This window comes from Cricetulus griseus, chromosome 5 (genome assembly GCF_003668045.3).
Source record: "Cricetulus griseus strain 17A/GY chromosome 5, alternate assembly CriGri-PICRH-1.0, whole genome shotgun sequence".
Classification (NCBI taxonomy): Eukaryota; Metazoa; Chordata; class Mammalia; order Rodentia; family Cricetidae; genus Cricetulus; species Cricetulus griseus.
Genome location: NC_048598.1, coordinates 101,683,202 through 101,703,053, shown reverse-complemented (window position 1 = coordinate 101,703,053; position 19,852 = coordinate 101,683,202). Strand labels below are relative to the sequence as shown.

The following is a 19,852-nucleotide window of genomic DNA, read 5'->3' as shown; positions in this document are numbered from 1 at the left end:
GATGATCTCTTATCTTTTGAGCCATATCCTAAATCCCTCACTGGAGTTTTTTTTTTTTAATTTATTTATTTATTACAGACAGTGTTCTGTCTGCATGCCAGAAGAGGGCATCAGATCTCATTACAGATGGTTGTGAGCCACCCTGTGGTAGCTGGGAATTGAACTCAGGACCTCTAGAAGACCAACTAGTGTTCTTAACCATTGAGCCATCTCTCCAGCCCCCTCACTGGAGATTTTAAGCAGGGCTCCACCCCTGACCACACCCCAGCCTATCACTAGGGATTTCTAGGCAGGGCACCAATACTGACCCCCAGCTCCATCCCAATTTTACATTTCATACACTAATAGCTATAATTGTACAGTAGCAGATTTTTTGACACTAAGTACTTTTTTTTTGGGGGGGGAGTTTGAGACAGGGTTTCTCTGTGTGTAGCTCTGGCTGTCCTGTAACTTGCTCTGTAGACCAGGCTGGACTCAAACTCATAGAGATCCTCCTGCCTCTGCTTCCTGAGTGCTGGGATTAAAGGCGTGTTCCACTACTGCCTGACCCTAAGTAGCTTTTAGGAGTCAGAGAAGTCAGGGCTTCATGGGTTATGGCTTCAGAGGCTGACTGGGCTGGACTCCAACAGGTGAATGGAGGGACAGGTTGAGTTCCTGATGGTGCACTACAGTAGGACTGTCTGGGGAAAAGCGGTACACACTGAATCACATTTGTGGTCTTGTTTTCTGCTATACTGTCCTCAATCTCTCCATCTTCCTGCCTCAGCTTCCCCAGTGCTGGGAAGACAGTGGATACTTGCTTTGACGGGGCACATTAATATTTTTAAAAATTCCATTTCTTTGCTGCATGTGTTTCTGTACGTTTGGAGGTCAGAGGACAACTTGTGTGAGTCGGTTTTCTTCTATGTAGGATCCAGGGATTCAACCTCGATCATTAGGCTTGGCAGCAGGTGCCTAACCTCTGAGACATTTCGCCAACCATTGCTGTCTTTTTGTTTGATATTTAAATGTACTTAATTTATCATTTATTTCTGTGTGTGCTTGTAAGTGGGCTCATATGGAAGTCATAACTCTGCCTCCATCCCCTACTAGGGATTGAACCCGGGAGGAGGACAGATCCTGGAAACTACATCTCATGGCACGCAGCCTCATGGACTACGGCTCCCAATGGGCTCCGCGCCAGAAAGAAGACTACAAGTCCCGGTGTGCGCCGCGCGGCGGGCAGCGGCGCCATCTTCCGCGGCGCGGATTGAATGAGCCGCTGCACCGGAGCAGCCGAGGGGATCCGCGCGCCGCCGCCTCCGCCATGGCGTCCCTGCCTCCCCGCGCAGGGCCCGCCACGCCGCTTTCGCCCGCGCGCCTGTCTCGGCTGCAGGAGAAGGAGGAGCTGCGCGAGCTCAACGACCGCCTGGCGCACTACATCGACCGCGTCCGCGCTCTCGAGCTGGAAAATGATCGGCTGCTGCTCCGTATCTCCGAGAAGGAGGAGGTGACCACGCGCGAGGTACGTAGGTCGGCACCGGAGATGCGGGGAGCCGACAGACAAGACTCCAGTGACAGGTGCAATGAGCCGAGCTGTGCGCAGTGAGGACCCTGTGGACGGGTGCAGACAGCTGAGCTCTGCCCACCGGGAACCCCAGGGACCGGTGCATAGGGCTGAGCCCTGCCCACCGGGGACCCCAGGGACAGGGACAGAGAGCTGAGCCCTGCCCAATGCAGACCCCCCCTGGGGCAGAGGGTGACAAATAAGCTCTGCTTACCAGGCAGCCCAGAATCGGGGTGCATAGGGCTAAGCCCTGCCCATCAGGAGACCCCAGGAACAATTAGAGCGCGCGGAGCTCCGCCCACGGGGGAGTTGACACCTCCCCCACAGGTGCAAACCACTAAGCCCCACCCACCGGCCGCCTCCCCGGAACTGGTGCAGACCTCTAAGATCCGCCCACCAGGAAACAGCAACAAGTGCAAACATCATAGCATTGACCACTGGGGTGGGGAATAGGGAATGGGGGACTGGTGCTGTTGGGCCCAAGCCCATCCCACCTGAGGATATCAGGGACAGGTGTAAACAAAGTTAGACTCCGCCCACCAAAGCTCCACCCACCCTGGACTCTTGGGACAGGTGCTGATGGAGCTAACCCATGCTTACCAGGGGACCCTGAAGGACCAGTGTAGACTGAGCTAAGACACCCAATAAGGGGTGTTCTCAAGGACCTTGGGGACCCTTCACATTCATGAATAGGTAGGAAGGCCCTGCACACTTGGTCATAGGTTTAAAGGATTCCTATGACTCCCCAGACGTATATCCAGAAACTGAGATCCTTGGGGACTCTAAGTCAGTGCTGCCTGGAGGCTGTCCTGGGGACCTTTGGGCTTTGAAGATGCCTGAGGGACAGACAAGGAGCCTGGCAAACGCCAACCTGTGGGGGCTGTTCGCAGGTTTCGAGGACCCCCCAGTAAGGGGTGAGCTATAGACTATTCTGGGAACCCCTGAGGGACAACTCCACCCTAGGCAAGGTTGTGAGATTTGGGGACCCCCTGAAGAGGGGTGCAAACTGAGTCTTTAATCCTAGAGATCCTGGAGGGAATTTTGACAAGGGACCCTGAAAAAAGGTGTTGATCAAGGGCCATCCTTCAGAGGTACTTTTGGGTACCCACTGGGTGAGGGTGCGTTAGGGGCAGTTCTAGGATACCAAGTGAGGAGTGCATGTTTTGGGGGCTGTCCTGGGGACCCTCAGGTTCTAGGGTTTGAGTGAGAGCTGTTGTTAGGGGTTACCAATGGACAGGGTTGGGGCTGGCTAGGCTCAACCTACTGCATGGTTCAAGGATAGCTTGGGACGCCCTGATGAAGGGTACCAAGAGAACAGTCTAGGAATGAATGGCGTGGAGTGAGCCACCCACCCACTCAGGGCTCACTGCGGGATTTGAAGTCACTATGTAGGGCAGTATGGGAACTGTTGGCATGAGCCAGGGTGGAGGTGGGAGGTGGGGGTGTTGCCCCCAGCAATTAAAGGGAATCCCACCTTGCGGAGGGGTATGGGAATGGTCTCTGGTCTCTCAGACAAATCATGGGATCTCTGTTCTCAGAACTTTGGATGGGCCCTAGGTGGTCAGGGCTAAAACTGGTGTGGGACAGGAATCACTGTGTCCCACCAAGGTCCGTGGTGAGTGAATGTCTGAGAAGACATTCTCATGTGTTAGGAGTTAATAGGCTACCTGGAAACAGGGTGCTAGGGTGCTGCTTGCCAGGCAGGCTCCAACTCTAGGGACCGTGAAGGTATAGGGCTTGTTGTGTGGGCCCAGGACTTTACCCACCCAAGAGACAGGAGGGTGTGTCATCAGGACTCCTGCTTGGCCTTTGGACATAGGGGGAGGACCCTGGCCTCAGATATGAACTACTAGTGGCTCCTTTTTTTTTAATGTATTTATTTATTTATTTATTTTTGGTTTTTCGAGACAGAGTTTCTCTGTGGCTTTGGAGACTGTCCTGGAACTAGCTCTTGTAGACCAGGCTGGTTTTTTATTTATTTAACTTATTTATTTTATGTGCATTAGTGTGAAGTTGTCAGATCTCTTGGAACTGGAGTTACAGATGGTTGTTAGTCACCAGGTGGGTGCTGGGAATCGAACCCTCATCCTCTGGGAGAGCAGCCAGTGCTCTTAACCACTGAGCCATCTCTCCAGCCCCTACTAGTGACTCTTAAGGGGCTGAGGGATGAGGTCAGGATGGAGCCCCACCTAGAATCCCCCAGTAAGGGACTAGCGGGTGTGGTCATGGTGGAGACCACCTAGAATCCCCCAGACTCTTGCCTTTCTGTGTGGCCTTCTATAGGAAGCTCAGCCTCTTGGAGCCACGGTTTTGCAATCTATGCCCTGGGACAGCATCATCACCCACCCCTCGTAGGGTCACCTGCCTGGGCAGCACTCGCATTCCCAGATCAGGGTGGTTGGTGTGTGTGTGTGTGTGTGTGTGTGTGTGTGTGTGTGTGTGTGTGTGTAGACCAGAGGTCAACTTTGGGTGTCTCCATCAGTTGTTCTTTTTGTTTTTAAAGATTTAATTTATTTCTTTATATATAGGGTTTCTCTAAATAGCGTGGCTGTCCTGGAACACACTCTGTAGACCAAGCTGACCTGGAATTCACAGAGATCCATCTGCCTCTGCCTCCTGAGTGACAACTATTCCCAACTCGATGTCCCTCCCCCCTCACTTTTTTTTTTTTAGTCCAGTTCACTGGCCTATAGCTTGCTGGTTCAGCCCGGCTAGCCATCCAGCAAGCTGCACCCACCTCCTTTCTCTGCCACTGCAGTGCTGGCAGACTTTTTGGATGGGAATGCATGTCCTCCCTCAGGCTTGTGTGGTAGACACACTGCTCACTGAGCCCTCTCCCCTGCTCTGGCTGTTTTATTGTTGCCTTTGGATCCCTTTTGTCACACAGACAGTTGAGCTTCTGGGCTCTTCAAACATGTGTGATGCCAGGCCTAATGGACGCCACCTGTCCATGTGGGTGTCAGAAGTGTTAGCCACTTTTGTTTTTCAGTTTTGCAAGCATGGTCGGAACACATGGCTGATTTGGGGCTTAAGTGTGAGCCAGGGTGGCTGGCAGCAGGTGGCAGGCACATTGCTCTTCTGGGAGCCAGCCTTTCTAGTTTCAGGCTCTAAGATGCCTGAGGACAGCTGGTAGGGTGGCCAGGGGGACCACAAAGGACACCACACAGGCGGCACATGCTCCAGCTGTTGGGGTTGCCTTCCGGGCAGCTTGGCAAGGTATAGGGACAGTTGTGGTTGGGATTTTCCTGGTGGGGCCGGGCCTGCCTCAAGAAGTTATTAGGTGCAGGTCATTTGCCATCCCGTTGCAGCTGAGATATGGGGAATGACAGCGTATAAGTAAGACTTTGAAGGGGCCATTGAAGGCTGGTAGTCACTGCCACCTGGGTACATGAGGTTACCTTGCCTTCCTGCCCCACTCCAGCCATGCAGGCTCTCGCTTTTCATTCAGTGTTATCCAGAACTGGGGCTAAAATGGCATCGGGGCATCAGATAGTGACTCAGACATTTGGAGTTTGTGGTGGGTTGGTTGGGGGAGACTGAGGTGGCTGTCCAGGGAGGTGGTGATTGGAGAAAGGTTGAAGGTGTTTGGGCATGACAAGGAGGCTGGGGTATAAAGTTCCCCACAAAGAAACTCGACCTCACCTTTCTGCCAGGTGTCTGTTGCTGGACTAGTATGCTAGGGGACAGGGAGCCCAGGAGGGGCAAAGCTCCCCAGTCAAGGATACCGAGCATACCTGTGACCCTGGCAAAGACCATCTCAGTCCGTCTGATCCTATGCGCACAGCAGTGCTTCAGAATCCCCTGCCGGGCTCCACTCATCCCTCCTGGGTGGGGCTCACGGGGCCTGCCAGCATCCCCACAGGGGGCCCAGTTTTTTTTGGCTCTGCAGGCCACCATGTGGCCTCTGTGACCAAGCAGTGTGGCAGTGTTGAGGCCATATCCACCTGAGATGACATCCCTTTGAAACCATGTGCCAATAAAGCCTGAGGGAGGACATGCATTATTGGTGAGTGCTGCCTATTTTGGCCACAGACTCCCCAGCCCTGTTCCAGATACTTAAAAATATAGAAACTGCCTTTCATCCCAGCACTCAGGAGGCAGAGGCAGGTGGTCTCTGTGAGCTCTAGGCCAGCCTGGTCTACAGAGTTAGTTCCAGGACAGCCAGGACTACACAGTGAGACTGACAAGTGTCACTGTCACCACACCCATTTCTCCTTTTGACATGTATGGCAGTCCAGTGGTCACTTCCAGTGCTGTTTTCCTTAGGAGCTGTTGCCCTGAGCCCTGACAAGTGTGCACCCTGTAAGACGTGACCTGGTAGCAGGTGGGGTTTAGGGGCGCGTGCATGTGTGTGTCTGTGTGTCTGAGTCTGTCTGTCTGTATCTGTGTTTATATGTTTGTCTATGTGTGTGTGTCTTTCTGTGTATCTGTGTTTCTGTGTGCATATGTGAGTGTCTGTGTGTGTGTGTCTGTGCATATGTAAGTGTGTGTCTGTGTGCATGTGTGTGTGTCTGTGTCTATGTCTGTGTGCATATGTGTGTATGTCTGTGTGCATATGTGTGAGTGTCTGTATGTCTGTGCATATGTGTGTGTGTACGCGCGCGCATATATGTATGTGTGTGTGTGTGTGTGTGTGTGTGTGTGTGTGTGTTGTTCATGATGCCTCTGTCACTATGAGAAAATGCCGAGCGCACTAACTTGTGAAGATGGAAGGGTTATCCGGGCTAGAAGTCTTGGTTTTGGCCTGAGGTTGATTTGGAGCCTGCAGTGAGAGGTGTGGGGTGCAGCAGGGTCATATCTCAACCTGTGTCCTTGAAGGGCACTCTCCATGCCAGGCCCTGCCTGTTCCTTCTGGGGCGAGGGGAGGTGACGGGCACAGCCCAGGAGAGGTGTGTTTTATTACCTCTCCCACCATCCCTGTGGCAGACCATTGTGCAGGAAGCTTTTTCCTGTCCAAGGCCTCAGTTTCCTTGTCTGTAAAGTGGGGATAAGAGCCCTACCCACTCCCAGGGGAGTCCTAGCCCGGTCACAGCTGGAGGCCTAGGGCAGGGACTGTCATAGGATCTCTCTCTCTGTCTGTCTATCTGTCTGTTTCTGTCTCTCTGTCTCTCTCTCTCACTCATGCATGCATGCATGCACGCATACACACATGCACACATGGTCACATTGTACTCTGAGCCCCGAGTCCTACCTCCAGGAGCCTCAGCTGAGCCTGCCACAACGGTGCTGGATGGCCAGTCTCTGTGATCACAAACACCAGGTACCTGAGCCCCAGTGGATATTGGGCTTGTGAAACCCCAAAGTCAAACATTATGTCTGTGTAGCTTTTCCCTTGTTCAATTCTAGAACATTCTGTCACCCACAAGGAAGCCCCGTTCCCGTAAGCCACCGCCCCATCCTCCCAGCCCTCAAGACCTATGGGTCTACTTCCCTCTCTGAATCCCCCTCTTCTGGACATTTCCTGTCTTGGAGCCCACACTGTGTGGCCTTTGTATCCACTGTCACATTGGAGCCATGCTCCTGTTCAGGGTTGGGTGATACTCCAACAAATGGACAGTTGATAGCATATGTCCTTCCTTTGCCCGTGGACTCTGCTGTGCCTGCCCCCTCAGTGTTGGGGCTATGGCACTGTGCCTGTTGTATGGATTTCCAGGTGGGTGTTTTCGCTCTTTCTGTGAAGTGTGCTGACTCAGGCAGTGAGTGGCCATGGCTACCTTGGGAGGACCTGTGGTACTGGGATTACAGGAGCCCCCTCCCCCACGCCTGCCTGTCCCTCTGATGTCCTGGGGTGTGAAGTGTTGCCTCCTGCAGTCTCCCCACTTATGTGTCTTTGAACACATTAAGCTCATAGCCAGCCGCACACTGGTAGAGAGTAGGGCCAGGGGAAATCTGAGTCTTGAGCCCAGTTGGTGTGTGGCTTGGCTAGGGCTGGGTGGCATGTGGCAACTGTCTTCCCAGTAGGGTCAGTGGAGAGGCCAAAAGCACACGTGCATTTGAGTGTACCCCAAATCTCTTTGCTACAGGACGGGTGTGGGGGATGACCCCTGGGGATGAGGGGGTGGTCCCTGTGTGTGGGGTGCTCTTTGAATGTGAGCCCACATGCAGTTCAGTGAGTCTGTTCTCATCCAGGCGTCCCGGGGACAGCTGGAGGGCCCTAGATCTCCCACCCTTCATCCTCATGGGGTGGGATGCAGAAACAGAAGGTCTGATGTTGGATTGAGGCAGATTCAGGGACCCCCAAATTGCCATAATACGGACAGGAGTGTGACCCTGCAGAGCCCCAGGGAAGGCTCCCTGTGGGCTCAGGCATTCGTGCATGTGAACGATCAACACTGAAGAGGTGGCAGCTGTGGCATTGGGCTCAGTGGGGAGAGTGCTTGCCTGGCACTGGGCACCTGTCATCTCAGAACTGTGCTGACTCTGGTGAGGGCAGGGATACCCTGCAGCAGAGAATCATCTGGCCCCCAGCTGATGGTGCCAAGTGGACTAGCCTTGGCTAGACGTTCCTACCCAAGACCTGTCCTTGCCTCCTGACAGGCTAAGCTTATGGAGAAGGGAAGATGGCTTCTTCCAGAAAGACAACCCAGACACTTCTAAATATGTAAGATGGTGACATAGGGTTGACAAAGGGCAGTTCTGTCTGTGTCCCCAGGTGAGTGGCATCAAGGCCTTGTACGAGTCGGAGCTGGCTGATGCCCGGCGGGTGCTGGATGAGACGGCCCGGGAGCGTGCCCGGCTGCAGATTGAAATGGGGAAGCTGCAGGCTGAGCTGGATGAGGCCAGGAAGAGGTAGGTAGTTGGGCTGAGGACACGCTTGGTGGGTGGAGTGCTCGCCCCACAGGAGTGAGGATGAGTTCAGATCCCCACAACCCACTGATGATGCCAGCACTGGGGAGATGGGTAGACTCTCCTCAGGGTGAGCTGACAAGCTAGACTAGCCACAGTGCAAGCCGGGGTTCAGTGAGAAAGACCTGCCTCCACCAGGAATATGGAGAGCAATTGAGGAAGGACCAGCAACATTGAATTCAGATCTGTACATACACACACATGTAAACATGAGAACATATATCAGATTTAACCAGAAAGGTCAGTGACTGTGGCTGGTGCTAGTCCCTTGGGTACACAGCCCCCAGAGGCTGGGGGCAGGATGACTGTGGGGTTGAAATGGAGTCCAGAGTCCACCAGCCTAGAGCTGCTGCAAATGGCCTCTCACATACACACGCTTGTTGAGGCCATGAGCACTGAGGGACAGCAGTGAGATCCCTCTGGGGTTGCGTGCCTTCACAGACATGCTTCCCCAGGGACAGCCGGCCCAAGATTCCTCACTGCTCTCCTTAGCCTGCATGACTGTGCTTTGGGGTCTCAAGTGTGTCCCTCACCATCTCCCTGTGCCTTACCGGCTCTGGACACTGTGTGCTGGGGGCTGCAGGATGGTGGCATGAGAATGTTGGCATGGCAGAGTGACTGACTATACACCAGCCTTGGCTTGTGCTAAGTGTAGAGTTTAGGTCCTACCTCTGCTGGAGACATCACAGTCCTCAGAGCAGGTTTGGGTGAGAGGGTCCCCTGTAGGCCTCCCCTCCCAGCCCACGACTGGCTCCACGAAGATACCTGCTGCTGGTAGGACCTACTGTCCTGGGACCTGCCTGTCTCAGAAGGGTCCCCTTCCGGATCTATTCTGCCCCTGTCAGGACTCCAGGGGCCATTTCACTCATGGTAGCCCCAAACCAGGGAACACAGGCCTGGCCTCTGTGAGGTGACTCACCTGGTTCTTTGGTGTTAGCACCCGAGCTGGCCACCAGGCTGTCCACCCCAGTGCCTGCAGCTGGCTTAATAAGCTGGTATGTTGGTGCCTGAGGGTGTCCACAGACACCAGGCCACATCAGCGCCTCTATGCTAGCCACCTCAGCACATCTAGTGTAGGCTGGAGCTAGCTCAGCAGAGATTCCTGCCTGGGTGGCTCTGTCCACAGACCACCCCCCCACACAAGATAGGTTTACAGATTGTATCTTGGCTTTTAAAAAACTACTTATTCGTTTATTTATTTATTTATTTATTTGTGATGGTCTTGTGTATCCCAGGCTGATTTCCAGGCTCTCTAGCTCAGGCTGGCCTTAAGCTCTCTATGTAGCCAAGGATAGCCTTGACCTTTGGTTCACAGCATCAAATAGTGAGGCTGGCTTTCCCCAATTCCTGAAGAATCACCTTCTGGCGCAGGGAATCCCGATGCCCTCGGGTATCCTCGTGGACCTGCTAAGCAGGACAAGTGCTCCCACACGGTGATCTGGGAGTCATCACACTGCACCAAGACTCTGCCCCAGTGCCCTGCCACTCTTGGGAGATAGGAACCAAGGCTACAGTATTCACTGGAGCCTTGGCCTTTAAGATCTGTTAGGAAATCCCCAGGGTCCCACTCATCCCTCTTTGCTGGTCTCTCTGGCATGCCTCACCCCAGGGCCTTTGCACTGCCAGCCTGTGGCCCTGCCTCCTCTCCACTTCTCTTCTTCAGCCACATGGTCCTTGCTGCCTGGCGGGGGCTCTCTGAGTGCATGACTCTACACCCCCACCCCCCATCCCAGATAGTTCTCTCCAGACTCAGGATGACAGAGCAGCAGGGCTGCTTGACCCAAGCTGGGGCAGGCACAGTAGGGAGCAGCCTGGTGTCCCCAAGAGTCATGGCAGTTTAGCCACCGGTGCCTCCCATCTCTACACACCCACTTGTCACCTGCTGACCCTGATATAGCTGAGGTATCCATTCTGCTAACACCTTCCTGTTTGAATGCCCGCCTCTGCCCTCTTCACTGTACTGTATGGAAGGAAGGGTCACCTGCTTCATAGCTTCACCAGGGCAGGTTTTCCTTTGTGACTTTAGTGAATTGCAGCCAGTGTGTCCTGCTGACCTGATGTCCCCGCCCAGAGCTGGATTTCTTTTCTTCTCTCTCTCTTTTTTTTAAGGATTTGTTTATTTATTTATTTAATGTATTTATTATGTATGCAGTGTTCAGCCTGCATATATTCCTACACACCAGAAGAGGGCACCAGATCTCATTGTAGATGGTTGTGAGCCACCATGTGGTTGCAGGGAATTGAACTCAGGACCTCTGGAAGAGCAGCCAGTGCTGTTAACCTCTGAGCCATCTCTCTAGCCCAGAGCTGGCTTTTGTAGGTAACTGGGCAGGATGTGGGCACCTTCAGCCATGACAAATATAGCTGGTATCACGTGGGCCACGATGTCCAGAGCTTTGGATGGCTTGGGTTGAGTTTGCTAGTGTTGTTGTTTTTGAGACAGGGTCTCACTCTGTAGACCAGGCTGGTCTCAAAGCTGAAGCCACCCTCTTGCCTCAGCTCCCAGTTACTGGGAAGGCAGGCAGTCAAGATGTAGTTGACAGGGACTGTGGTTGTTGTGCTTTGTCTCCCTGGACCTCCTGACCACTCCCCCTCCTTCCAGTGCCAAAAAGCGGGAAGGTGAGCTCACGGTGGCCCAGGGCCGAGTGAAGGACCTGGAATCCTTGTTCCACCGGAGCGAGGCAGAGCTGGCCTCAACCCTCAGTGACAAGCATGGGCTGGAAAATGATGTGGCAGAGCTACGAGCCCAGCTGGCGAAGGTGGGTCTGGGAGCTGCCAGTTTGTGGGCTCCCCAGTTGACATGGAGAAGCCGAGGTAGCAGCCACGCTGGGTAGCCATCCTCTCAGCTCACTGCCCTGCATCTCCCAGGCAGAGGATGGTCACGCTGTGGCCAAGAAACAACTGGAGAAGGAGACACTGATGCGAGTGGACCTGGAGAACCGCTGTCAGAGCCTGCAAGAGGAGCTGGGCTTCAGCAAGAGCGTGTTTGAGGAGGTGAGTGTCGACACCCCTTCCACAGGCTACCTCCTGGCAACTGCTCCAGTAGCCTGGGATCTTTGTTCTTTGCCGCAGCTTCTTCAGGCAATGAAACACAATCCACCAAACTCAACAAACCCACATGGCGTTTATTGGGAAAGGGAGCGAAGGAATTAGGTAGATGTTAACTGAGCAGAAATGAAAACAGAACAGGCAAGAGGCACTGGCTTATATAGGGAAAGAGAGTGGTTTAGAACAAGGCTCAGCAATTGGGGCCGTTGAAACTGGAGTTGTGGAGCTGCCGTTGGCCCAGCTCCGCGTGGCCTCTGCAGGCAGAGTCTTTTTGTAGTCATTTAGTGCATACACGACATAGCCATGCAACCTTTGACAGCTGTCAGTGAGGAGTGGTCACCTGTCAAAGACAGATCCCAGGGTGAGGGAAGACAGCTTGGAGAAGAGTGATCCCGGGGTGGGGAGAGAACCCGAGGATTAAAGAGGCCCCACGACCAGGAAAGGTTCCTTAAGGAGAAGGCGCAGGCCCAGGAGTGATGGGAGGGTGCTGAGGAGAAACCACTGGGGTAGGAGGAGAGGAGTCAGGAGCAGGAACAGGGCCAGGTTGCCCAGGCCCCGGGGAGAGGGAGAAGCCAGGATATCAACAAATGTTTCATGTCTGCTTCTGTCCCCTGCAGGCTCTTAGTCTCTCTTTCATTTTGTTTTGTCGTTTTTCTGTGTTTCTTAGTTTCCTCTGGGGTGGAAGAAAGGTCCATGTAGTCAGTCGGTGAACTCAGGCCTTCCAACTTGGCATCAGCCTCCTTCTCCCCCAAGTGTTTCTTCACACTGGTCCCTGGGTTTCCAGGCCATCTGAGTCATTGAGAATATCATATCAAAAGGTGTATCTTAGCTGGGCATGGTGGCTTGTGCCTTTAATACCAGCATGGGGGTGGGCAGAGGCAAGCAGACATCTGAGTTTGAAGCAGAGGCAGGCGATGTCTAAAGATCACCTGGTCTGTGGGGTGAGTTCCAGGACAGCCAGGGCTACACAGAGAAATCTGTCCCTTTTGTTGTTGCTGTTTTTTTTTTTTTTTTTTTTTTTCCGAGATAGGGTTTCTCTGTGGCTTTGGAGGCTGTTCTGGAACTTGCTTTGTAGACCAGGCTGGCCTCGAACTCACAGAGATCCGCCTGCCTCTGCCTCCCGAGTGCTGTGATTAAACGCGAGCGCTACTAACACCCAGCAGAAACTTGTCTTTAAAGACTAAACACATGGGTTCAGAGGTTAAGAGCACTCACTGCCTGCTCTTCCAGAGGTCCTGAGTTCAATTCCCAGTAACCACATGGTGGCTCAAAACCATCTGTAATGAGAGCTGATGTCCTCCTCTGGCCTGCAGAGATATATGCAAGCAAATACTGTATACATAATAAATAAATAAATATTTTAAAAAAAGACTAAACACATAAAAATCCAGCCTAAATTGGGTCAGCAAGACGGCACAGTGGGTAAAGGCATGTGTCTCCAAAACTCACAGCCTGAGCTGTACCACATGGTGGGGAAAACCTACCCCACAAGTTGTCCTTAGCTTCCACAGCTGTGTCTCAGTACAGTAACATCCCCCACAAATGCACACACATAAAATAAATGTAAAAGAACCTTAACTTTGTCTATTTAAGGTCACCACCCCAGGTCTGGGGATCGGGATGTGGCCCTGGTTTTTGGGGACCTCATTTAGCCAACCTTGAGGTCTTCCCTTTAACCTCTCAGCCTCTAGCTCTTTGGGGTACTGGGCATGGCGGGGGTAATAGGTCTCGATGAAGATCTGCCTCACAGGCTCCCAGGGAACTCAGCCATCACAGAACCCATTGTGTCATCATAAACCAGGGCAATGTTCCTGGGTTGGACTGGGCCAGGCCCTTGGCAGTTTTCACTGCTCAGGAATAGCTTGGACAGGAGGGTGCTTGTGGAGCCACAAGCATCTCTAGCCAGGGCCAATTACGGGCCACTGCGCCACACAATCCCAGGAAGCCATGAGAGCTTCAGTGTAGAGCCCTGTGAGGGAAGCCACGAGGCACCCTGACCTCAGGAAGGAACCCACAGAGATAGCTATGAGGCACCTGAACCCGTAGGAGAACTGGATTCTGGGAAGGGACTTGGAGAGAGTCCCAAGGAGAATCGGAATCCATGAGGGGAGCTGGGGAGGGACCTAAGAGGGTCTGGCCGATAGCAGCCAGTCCTGTGGAGGAATGTGTGAGCGAGCTCAGCCCAAGACCCCTGAGGGAGTTCCTGAAGCGAAGCCTGAGAGAGCTTTCGAAGACCCCTGTGGAGGACCCTGTGAAGCCACCCTCAGAAGGAGCTCTAGGAACTCCCAGGACTTGGAAAAGCCACCTCTGGGTCCCTGCAAGGGAGCAGGTGGGGGGTGCGCAGCCAGGAGCCGCCTCTCAAACAGCCGTTTGGGGCACCATAAAGGTGTGTGTTCTGTCTTGAGAAGCCAGTGGCAGGCCTCTGTGTCCTAGATCCCTGTACTAGAGTCCATTTTGTGGGAAAACTAAGATCCACCTGGGCGGTGGTGGTGGTGCATACCTTTAGTCCCAGCACTCTGGTGGTAGAGGCAGATGTATTTCTGTGAGTTCAAGTCCAGCCTACCTGGACTTGAGTGTTGCCTCTGCCTCATGAATGCCGGGACTAAAGGTGGTGCATCACCAAATCCCAGCCCTTTAAAAAAAATTAAGACAGGGTCTGGCTATGAGCCCAGGCTGGCCTTGGGGTTGCAGCCAGTCTTGCCTTTGGCTCTGTAGTGCTGAGATCTGTTAATCACACTATGGCCTTTTGTGCCTGGCTCTCTCAGCATCTCGTTTCTTGATGGTCTCTCCATGCTGTGGACTGTATCGGAGTGTTCCGTGCTCCTGACTGTGCAGTGCGTGCATAGCCCAGGCTGTTGTTCATCATGGCTGGGGCATCCGCACAGCTGATCATTGTTGAACAAGTAGCCAGGAGGCCACCTGGAGTTGCAGCCTGGCACAGCTAAGTCGTTGGCTCGTCCCCTCACAGGAGGTGCGGGAGACCCGGCGGAGGCATGAGCGGCGCTTGGTGGAGGTGGACAGCAGTCGGCAGCAGGAGTACGACTTCAAGATGGCACAGGCCCTGGGGGACTTGCGCAGCCAGCACGATGAGCAACTGCGGCTGTACCGACTGGAGCTGGAGCAGACCTACCAGGCCAAGGTGCAGCTGGTGAGGACAGGGGTGGGGAGCCCGATCCCCTGCCACCCGTGTTCACACTCCCATCTCCCCCAGCTGGACAACGCCAAGCTGAGCTCGGACCAGAACGACAAGGCGGCCAGTGCAGCCCGTGAGGAGCTCAAGGAAGCCCGTATGCGCGTGGAGTCCCTCAGCTACCAGCTCTCGGGTCTCCAAAAGCAGGTGACAGGATCCAGCCCTGCCCCCGAGGGCCTCTGTCACTTCAGTTCTCCCCTCCCAACCCAGCCCCTCCGGGTCCCACACACTGTGACCCCGCCACACCCTCTAGGCCAGCGCTGCAGAGGACCGCATTCGCGAACTGGAGGAAGCCGTGGCTGGGGAACGTGACAAGTTCCGCAAGATGCTGGACGCCAAGGAGCAGGAGATGACTGAGGTGCGCGATGCCATGCAGCAGCAGCTGGCCGAGTACCAAGAGCTGCTGGACATCAAGCTGGCCCTGGATATGGAGATCAGCGCCTACCGCAAGCTGCTGGAGGGCGAGGAGGAGAGGTGGGCGGGGCTCCAGAAAGAGGTCGGGTGGTAGGTGGACGGGGCTCCCGAGGCCCTACCTGACCTCGCCACCCTCACACCTCCCTCTGTAGGCTGAAGCTGTCCCCCAGCCCATCTTCCCGTGTCACCATCTCTCGGGCCACCTCAAGCAGCAGCAGCAGTGGGGTTGGCATGTCAGTGGGCCGGGGCCGCAGCAAGCGCCGGCGGCTGGAGACGGAGGAGACCCAAGGCTCGCGCAGCAGTGGCTCAGGCTCCAGCACGGGAAGCGGCTCCCGCCTGGCCCAGCAGGCCCCGGTCCCGGCTGTCGTGAGCATTGACGAGGTGGACCTGGAGGGCAGGTTCGTGCGCCTCAAGAACGCCTCGGACAAGGTGAGCGAGGGGCTGAGCAGGTGGGGCCTTGCTTCTGTCCCCACGGCTGGGGGTCAGAACATGTCTGGGTTTCAGGACCAGTCTTTGGGGAACTGGAGGATCAAGAGACAGGTCCCGGAGGGTGAGGACATCGCCTATAAGTTCACGCCCAAGTATGTCTTGCGCGCCGGCCAGACGGTCACGGTAGGTGCCAGTGAGTGTGGGGCTTGGGAGGTTCCCAACACTGACTCCCAGGGTAGGAGGTCCAGTGTGGATAACACATGTTCTGAGACCGGGCCGATAGCCACTGAGTTGCTTTGTCTCGCTGCCACACCCTCATTTGGACAGGATGCCTTACTGTCCAAATGTGGCTCTCTTGCTGAGTACTCTGGACCACTGTGAACTTGTATTTCTGTGTCCATGTCCTGGGGTCATTGCCTGGCCCAGGCCCTGAAGTGACTGACAAGGGCCATCTTGGGTCCTCAGGTGTGGGCATCTGGCGCAGGGGTCATCCACAGTCCCCCATCAACCCTCGTGTGGAAAAGCCAGAGCAGCTGGGGCTGTGGGGAGAGCTCCCGCACTGTTCTGGTCAACGCCGATGGAGAGGTGAGATCTCACAGCAGGGTGAAATCAGGGTCTTGGTGCCCTCTTTCCCTACGGCATCTGTGACTGAGCTGAAACCTGGGGTGGCTTCTTAGTGGGTGCAGCCACCAGCATCAGGGTACAAAGTACACGGGTGACCCTTGTTGTGTAGGAGGTGGCTGTGCAGGCTGTGAAACAGACATCCGTCCAGGTGAGCGAGAATGGGGAGGAGGAGGAGGAGGAAGAGGAGGAGGCGGCGGAGGCGGAATTCGGCGAGGAGGACCTTTTCCACCAGCAGGTAGAGAGTGTGGCATCACACCTAGTGGGACTTGGGGTCCGGGTGCCATAGTCCTGCCTCAGAGGACTGTACCCACCACCTCGTGTGGATGTGGGTTCTGTTGACACCACAGACTTCAGTGGCCACATGCCTGACCCTTCAGCCAGGACACATTCTCAGCTGGGGTGGGAGACAGGGATGCCAGCCCTGAGTGTGGGCTGGGGACAAATTGAGAGCTTGGAAATGGTCTGCAGGACCCATTGGCTTGCTTGGGAGCAGGCTGCCTAACTGCATCCTTCACTCCTTGCAGGGGGACCCGAGGACTACCTCCAGGGGTTGCCGGCTGATGTGAAACCGACCCCATGGTCACCAAAGTCCTCAAAGCCCTGAAATTATTTTTTATAGTCCATTCTCACTAGTCCTTGATACATTTCTATAAGACTGTTAAGTGAGAATGTGGGTGGGCTCTTCTGTGTTTTCTAGAGGTGGGTGTCTGCCTGGCCACCCACCAGGAGCCTGGCCCAGGAGTCTGGGCCAGGAGCCTGAAGGCTGATGGACTTGGGCCTAAGGCCAATCTGGGAGAAACAGGAACGTGGTGGCTGGCCCAGGGTGGACCTAGTGTGAGACCACAGTGATTCCCTAGTTTACTTTCTTTGAAGATTTTTAAATCAAATCAAATTCAGAATCCAGGTTCCAGAGGGCTGCGGTGATCACCACCCTGTCAGGGCTTGGTGGCTCTTCAGACACAGGGCAGACCCTCCATTCCTGAGGTTGGTACCACAGAGGAAGCACCTGAACCCAGGGGGGGGGGGTGGTCTCAGCTGTGTGCCCTGAGCCTGAAGGGTCTGTGACTGACCCTGGCCTCAGGGTATCTGAGGCCTGGATTCCAGAACATTCTAGTCCCTTCTAAAGCTGAGGACCAAGGAGGAGGATGCTCACACATGGGGCAATTCCTCCTTTCCTAAGATTGTCACTCTGGTAGACTGAAGAGGACAAACAGACGGTGGGTGCTTCAGGAGCAAAAGCTGTGGGTTCCCAGTCAGTGGCTGCTCACAGGAGTGTGGCAAAGCCAGCAGTGCTCATGGCCCCGTGCATACACACTGCATGGCCCCTCTGTGTTCTGCCCTGCTGGCTTGACCTGGATGCTTTCTGTGGTGGAACATAGTTCCACGAGCTCCAGGTGCCAGCCAGCTCACACCTGTCACCTTCACCTCCTCACCACAGACACACGGTATTTTTTTAATGGATATTTATTTTTTTACATCAGTAATGCAGCTTTCTGAGACGCTGCTCTGGGAGTTCAGGCCCAGAGCTACCACGGATGGAGATCACCCTACCTTCAGTTTCCTTTACTGAGCCATGAGGGGTGCTGTCTCTCCTGGCACAGCCGGTGGTAGGAGTAAGTTGGGCCTACTCTCCCCACGGCAAGAGCCACAGAACGCCACTACTGCCACCAACCCCCAGAACCCACCAGCCACCTCATGCTTCTAGATACCTCCGTTTTCTTTAAGTGATAGGTGTTGGATTCTGGACCATGTCTCCAGATGGTTCCTGGATGGTCGGGGCAGGCTGTCGTCTCCACGCAGCTCTGCTGCCTTGCCCACAGGGCAGGTAACCTCCCGTGCACCTGGCACTGGAGCTGCCTTCCTTATGTTTGAGGAATGGGGCTGGAGCAGCCGGCAGCCCCAAAGGGCTCCTGTTGTGCCCCGGCCGGCGAGGCGGTTCCGGGGGCGGCGCTGCAGCTTGGGAGCAGCCTGCACTGCGCGCACCGCCCAGCTAGCTCTACAGGTCGTTTCTTTTCTAAGATGCATGCCAAAAGTGTGTTCCGCCTTTGTTTTTCCTCCCTGCTATGATTTGTAATATTCATTTTACGACTGGAAACTTTTGTACACGCAAATAAACACTTTGATTTTAACCACAGCCTCGACCTTGATCCTCAGCGGCTGCCCACCCCCCACCCCAGCGGAAAGCGCCTGCAATAATTTCCTGTGTTAGTTTGGGTGGCTGTGCGACACGTGCGCATGCGCGGTGACCCTGTCCCGCCCAGTCAGTTTGCGCACGCGGAAAAGGTCACCTCATCCTTGTAGCAGTTGTAGTCTGGGTTTCATTTCCCACGGAACTCAAATGAACAGGGCTGGGGGTTCAACCTAGGGACGCGCGCAAAGCCTTGTGGGAGCTGTAGTACGGAGTGTCCCACGGCGCGGCGGGCCCTCGCTTAGCGTGGGGCGCGCGGACTTGTGGGAGATGTGGCTCGATTCGTTCCCATGGTGACTCGGGTCACAGCTTCCTGTCAGGCTGGTGACCTCGCGTGCGGCCTTGTGGGAGCCGACGCGGCCTCCGTTTCCCGTAGTGTCCCGGCTTCCGGCGCCTGCGGGTTGGCGCGCGCGGCCGCGGCCCGGTTGACTGCGCAGCCATGGAGAGCGGCTTCGGCTCGGACTTCGGCGGCACGGGCAGCGGAAAGCTGGACCCGGGGGTCATCATGGAGCAGGTGAAAGTGCAGATCGCCGTGGCCAACGCGCAGGAGCTGCTGCAGGTGCGGGGCGCGCCGGGGCGGGTGGCGGGGTCCCCCGGGTGGGTCCCCGCTGAGGCCTCGCGTCTGTCCGCAGAGGATGACGGACAAGTGTTTCCGGAAGTGCATCGGGAAGCCCGGGGGCTCCTTGGATAACTCGGAGCAGGTGAGGCGCCCCGGGACCCCCGGCTGGTGGGGGGCGCAGGGTAAGGGGTTTGGCGCGTGCTCAGCCGCGAGCCCCAGCCGAGGCGTGCGCGTGCGCGGGCGGAGGACGAGCGTTTCTGCGTGGTGTATTTGTAGCCCTAGTGGGCGACTCCGGGGTCATGTGACCCTAACCCACTCTGGAGTCCCTCTCCCCGCCCTGCAGAAATGCATCGCCATGTGTATGGACCGCTACATGGATGCCTGGAACACCGTGTCCCGCGCGTACAACTCTCGACTGCAGAGGGAACGAGCCAACATGTGACCGAGACCTGTGCCTCGGGACACCGTGCGCGGGCCACAGATCGGAACTGTTTTCCCACTCGCAAGGGCAGCGCGTATCTGACGGCCCCAAAGTGTGGCAGCACGGAGGGCTCCGAGTTGAGGCCTCTCCCCTAGGTTGCTGCGCCTAGCCCAGTCCCAGAAAAGTGAGGACCGGTTTGAGTAAGGGCATCTGCCTGCCCCCACCTGAGCTGTGACCTGAGAGCAGGCCAATAAATTGCTGCTGGGACAGAGAAGCTGGTGTGTCGTCCTACTGCTTCAGGTCCTCTCCCCAGAGTAGACCCCAGCCTCCCAGGGCAACTTTGCCTTGGTGTCCTTGACCTGTCATGTGAAGGTGTTGTGCGCCCCCCACCCAACAAAAAGGGCATGGCCTTGTGCACGACTGAGTGGTTTCAGGTGCCTGTCTCCTGGCTTGGGGACTACCCTAGGACACACTGTGGCTTCATGGCTCTGTGTAGGGCTCTCACCTGTCATGCATGAGGCTCCAAGTGCCATCCCTAGCTCTACGTAAACGTAAACCAGGTGTGATGCATGCCTGTCATCTCTGGG

At 55.3% G+C, this 19,852-nt stretch overlaps 2 protein-coding genes across 2 annotated transcripts; both read left to right on the top strand.

The window, feature by feature from the left end:
• The first annotated feature begins 1,135 nt into the window (after positions 1–1,135).
• Lmnb2 (lamin B2) lies at positions 1,136–18,231 on the top strand. The gene is made up of 12 exons (XM_027419296.2): positions 1,136–1,504; positions 8,199–8,335; positions 10,995–11,151; positions 11,261–11,386; positions 14,409–14,579; positions 14,652–14,777; positions 14,884–15,104; positions 15,197–15,473; positions 15,549–15,656; positions 15,939–16,058; positions 16,207–16,332; positions 16,622–18,231. The coding sequence occupies exons 1-12, from the start codon at positions 1,136–1,138 to the stop codon at positions 16,661–16,663; spliced, it is 1,980 nt and encodes a 659-aa protein (XP_027275097.1). The 3' UTR covers positions 16,664–18,231.
• Positions 18,232–18,453: 222 nt separating this feature from the next.
• On the top strand, positions 18,454–19,539 carry Timm13 (translocase of inner mitochondrial membrane 13). The gene is made up of 3 exons (XM_027419297.2): positions 18,454–18,844; positions 18,918–18,986; positions 19,188–19,539. The coding sequence occupies exons 1-3, from the start codon at positions 18,725–18,727 to the stop codon at positions 19,284–19,286; spliced, it is 288 nt and encodes a 95-aa protein (XP_027275098.1). The 5' UTR covers positions 18,454–18,724; the 3' UTR covers positions 19,287–19,539.
• Positions 19,540–19,852: the final 313 nt, after the last annotated feature.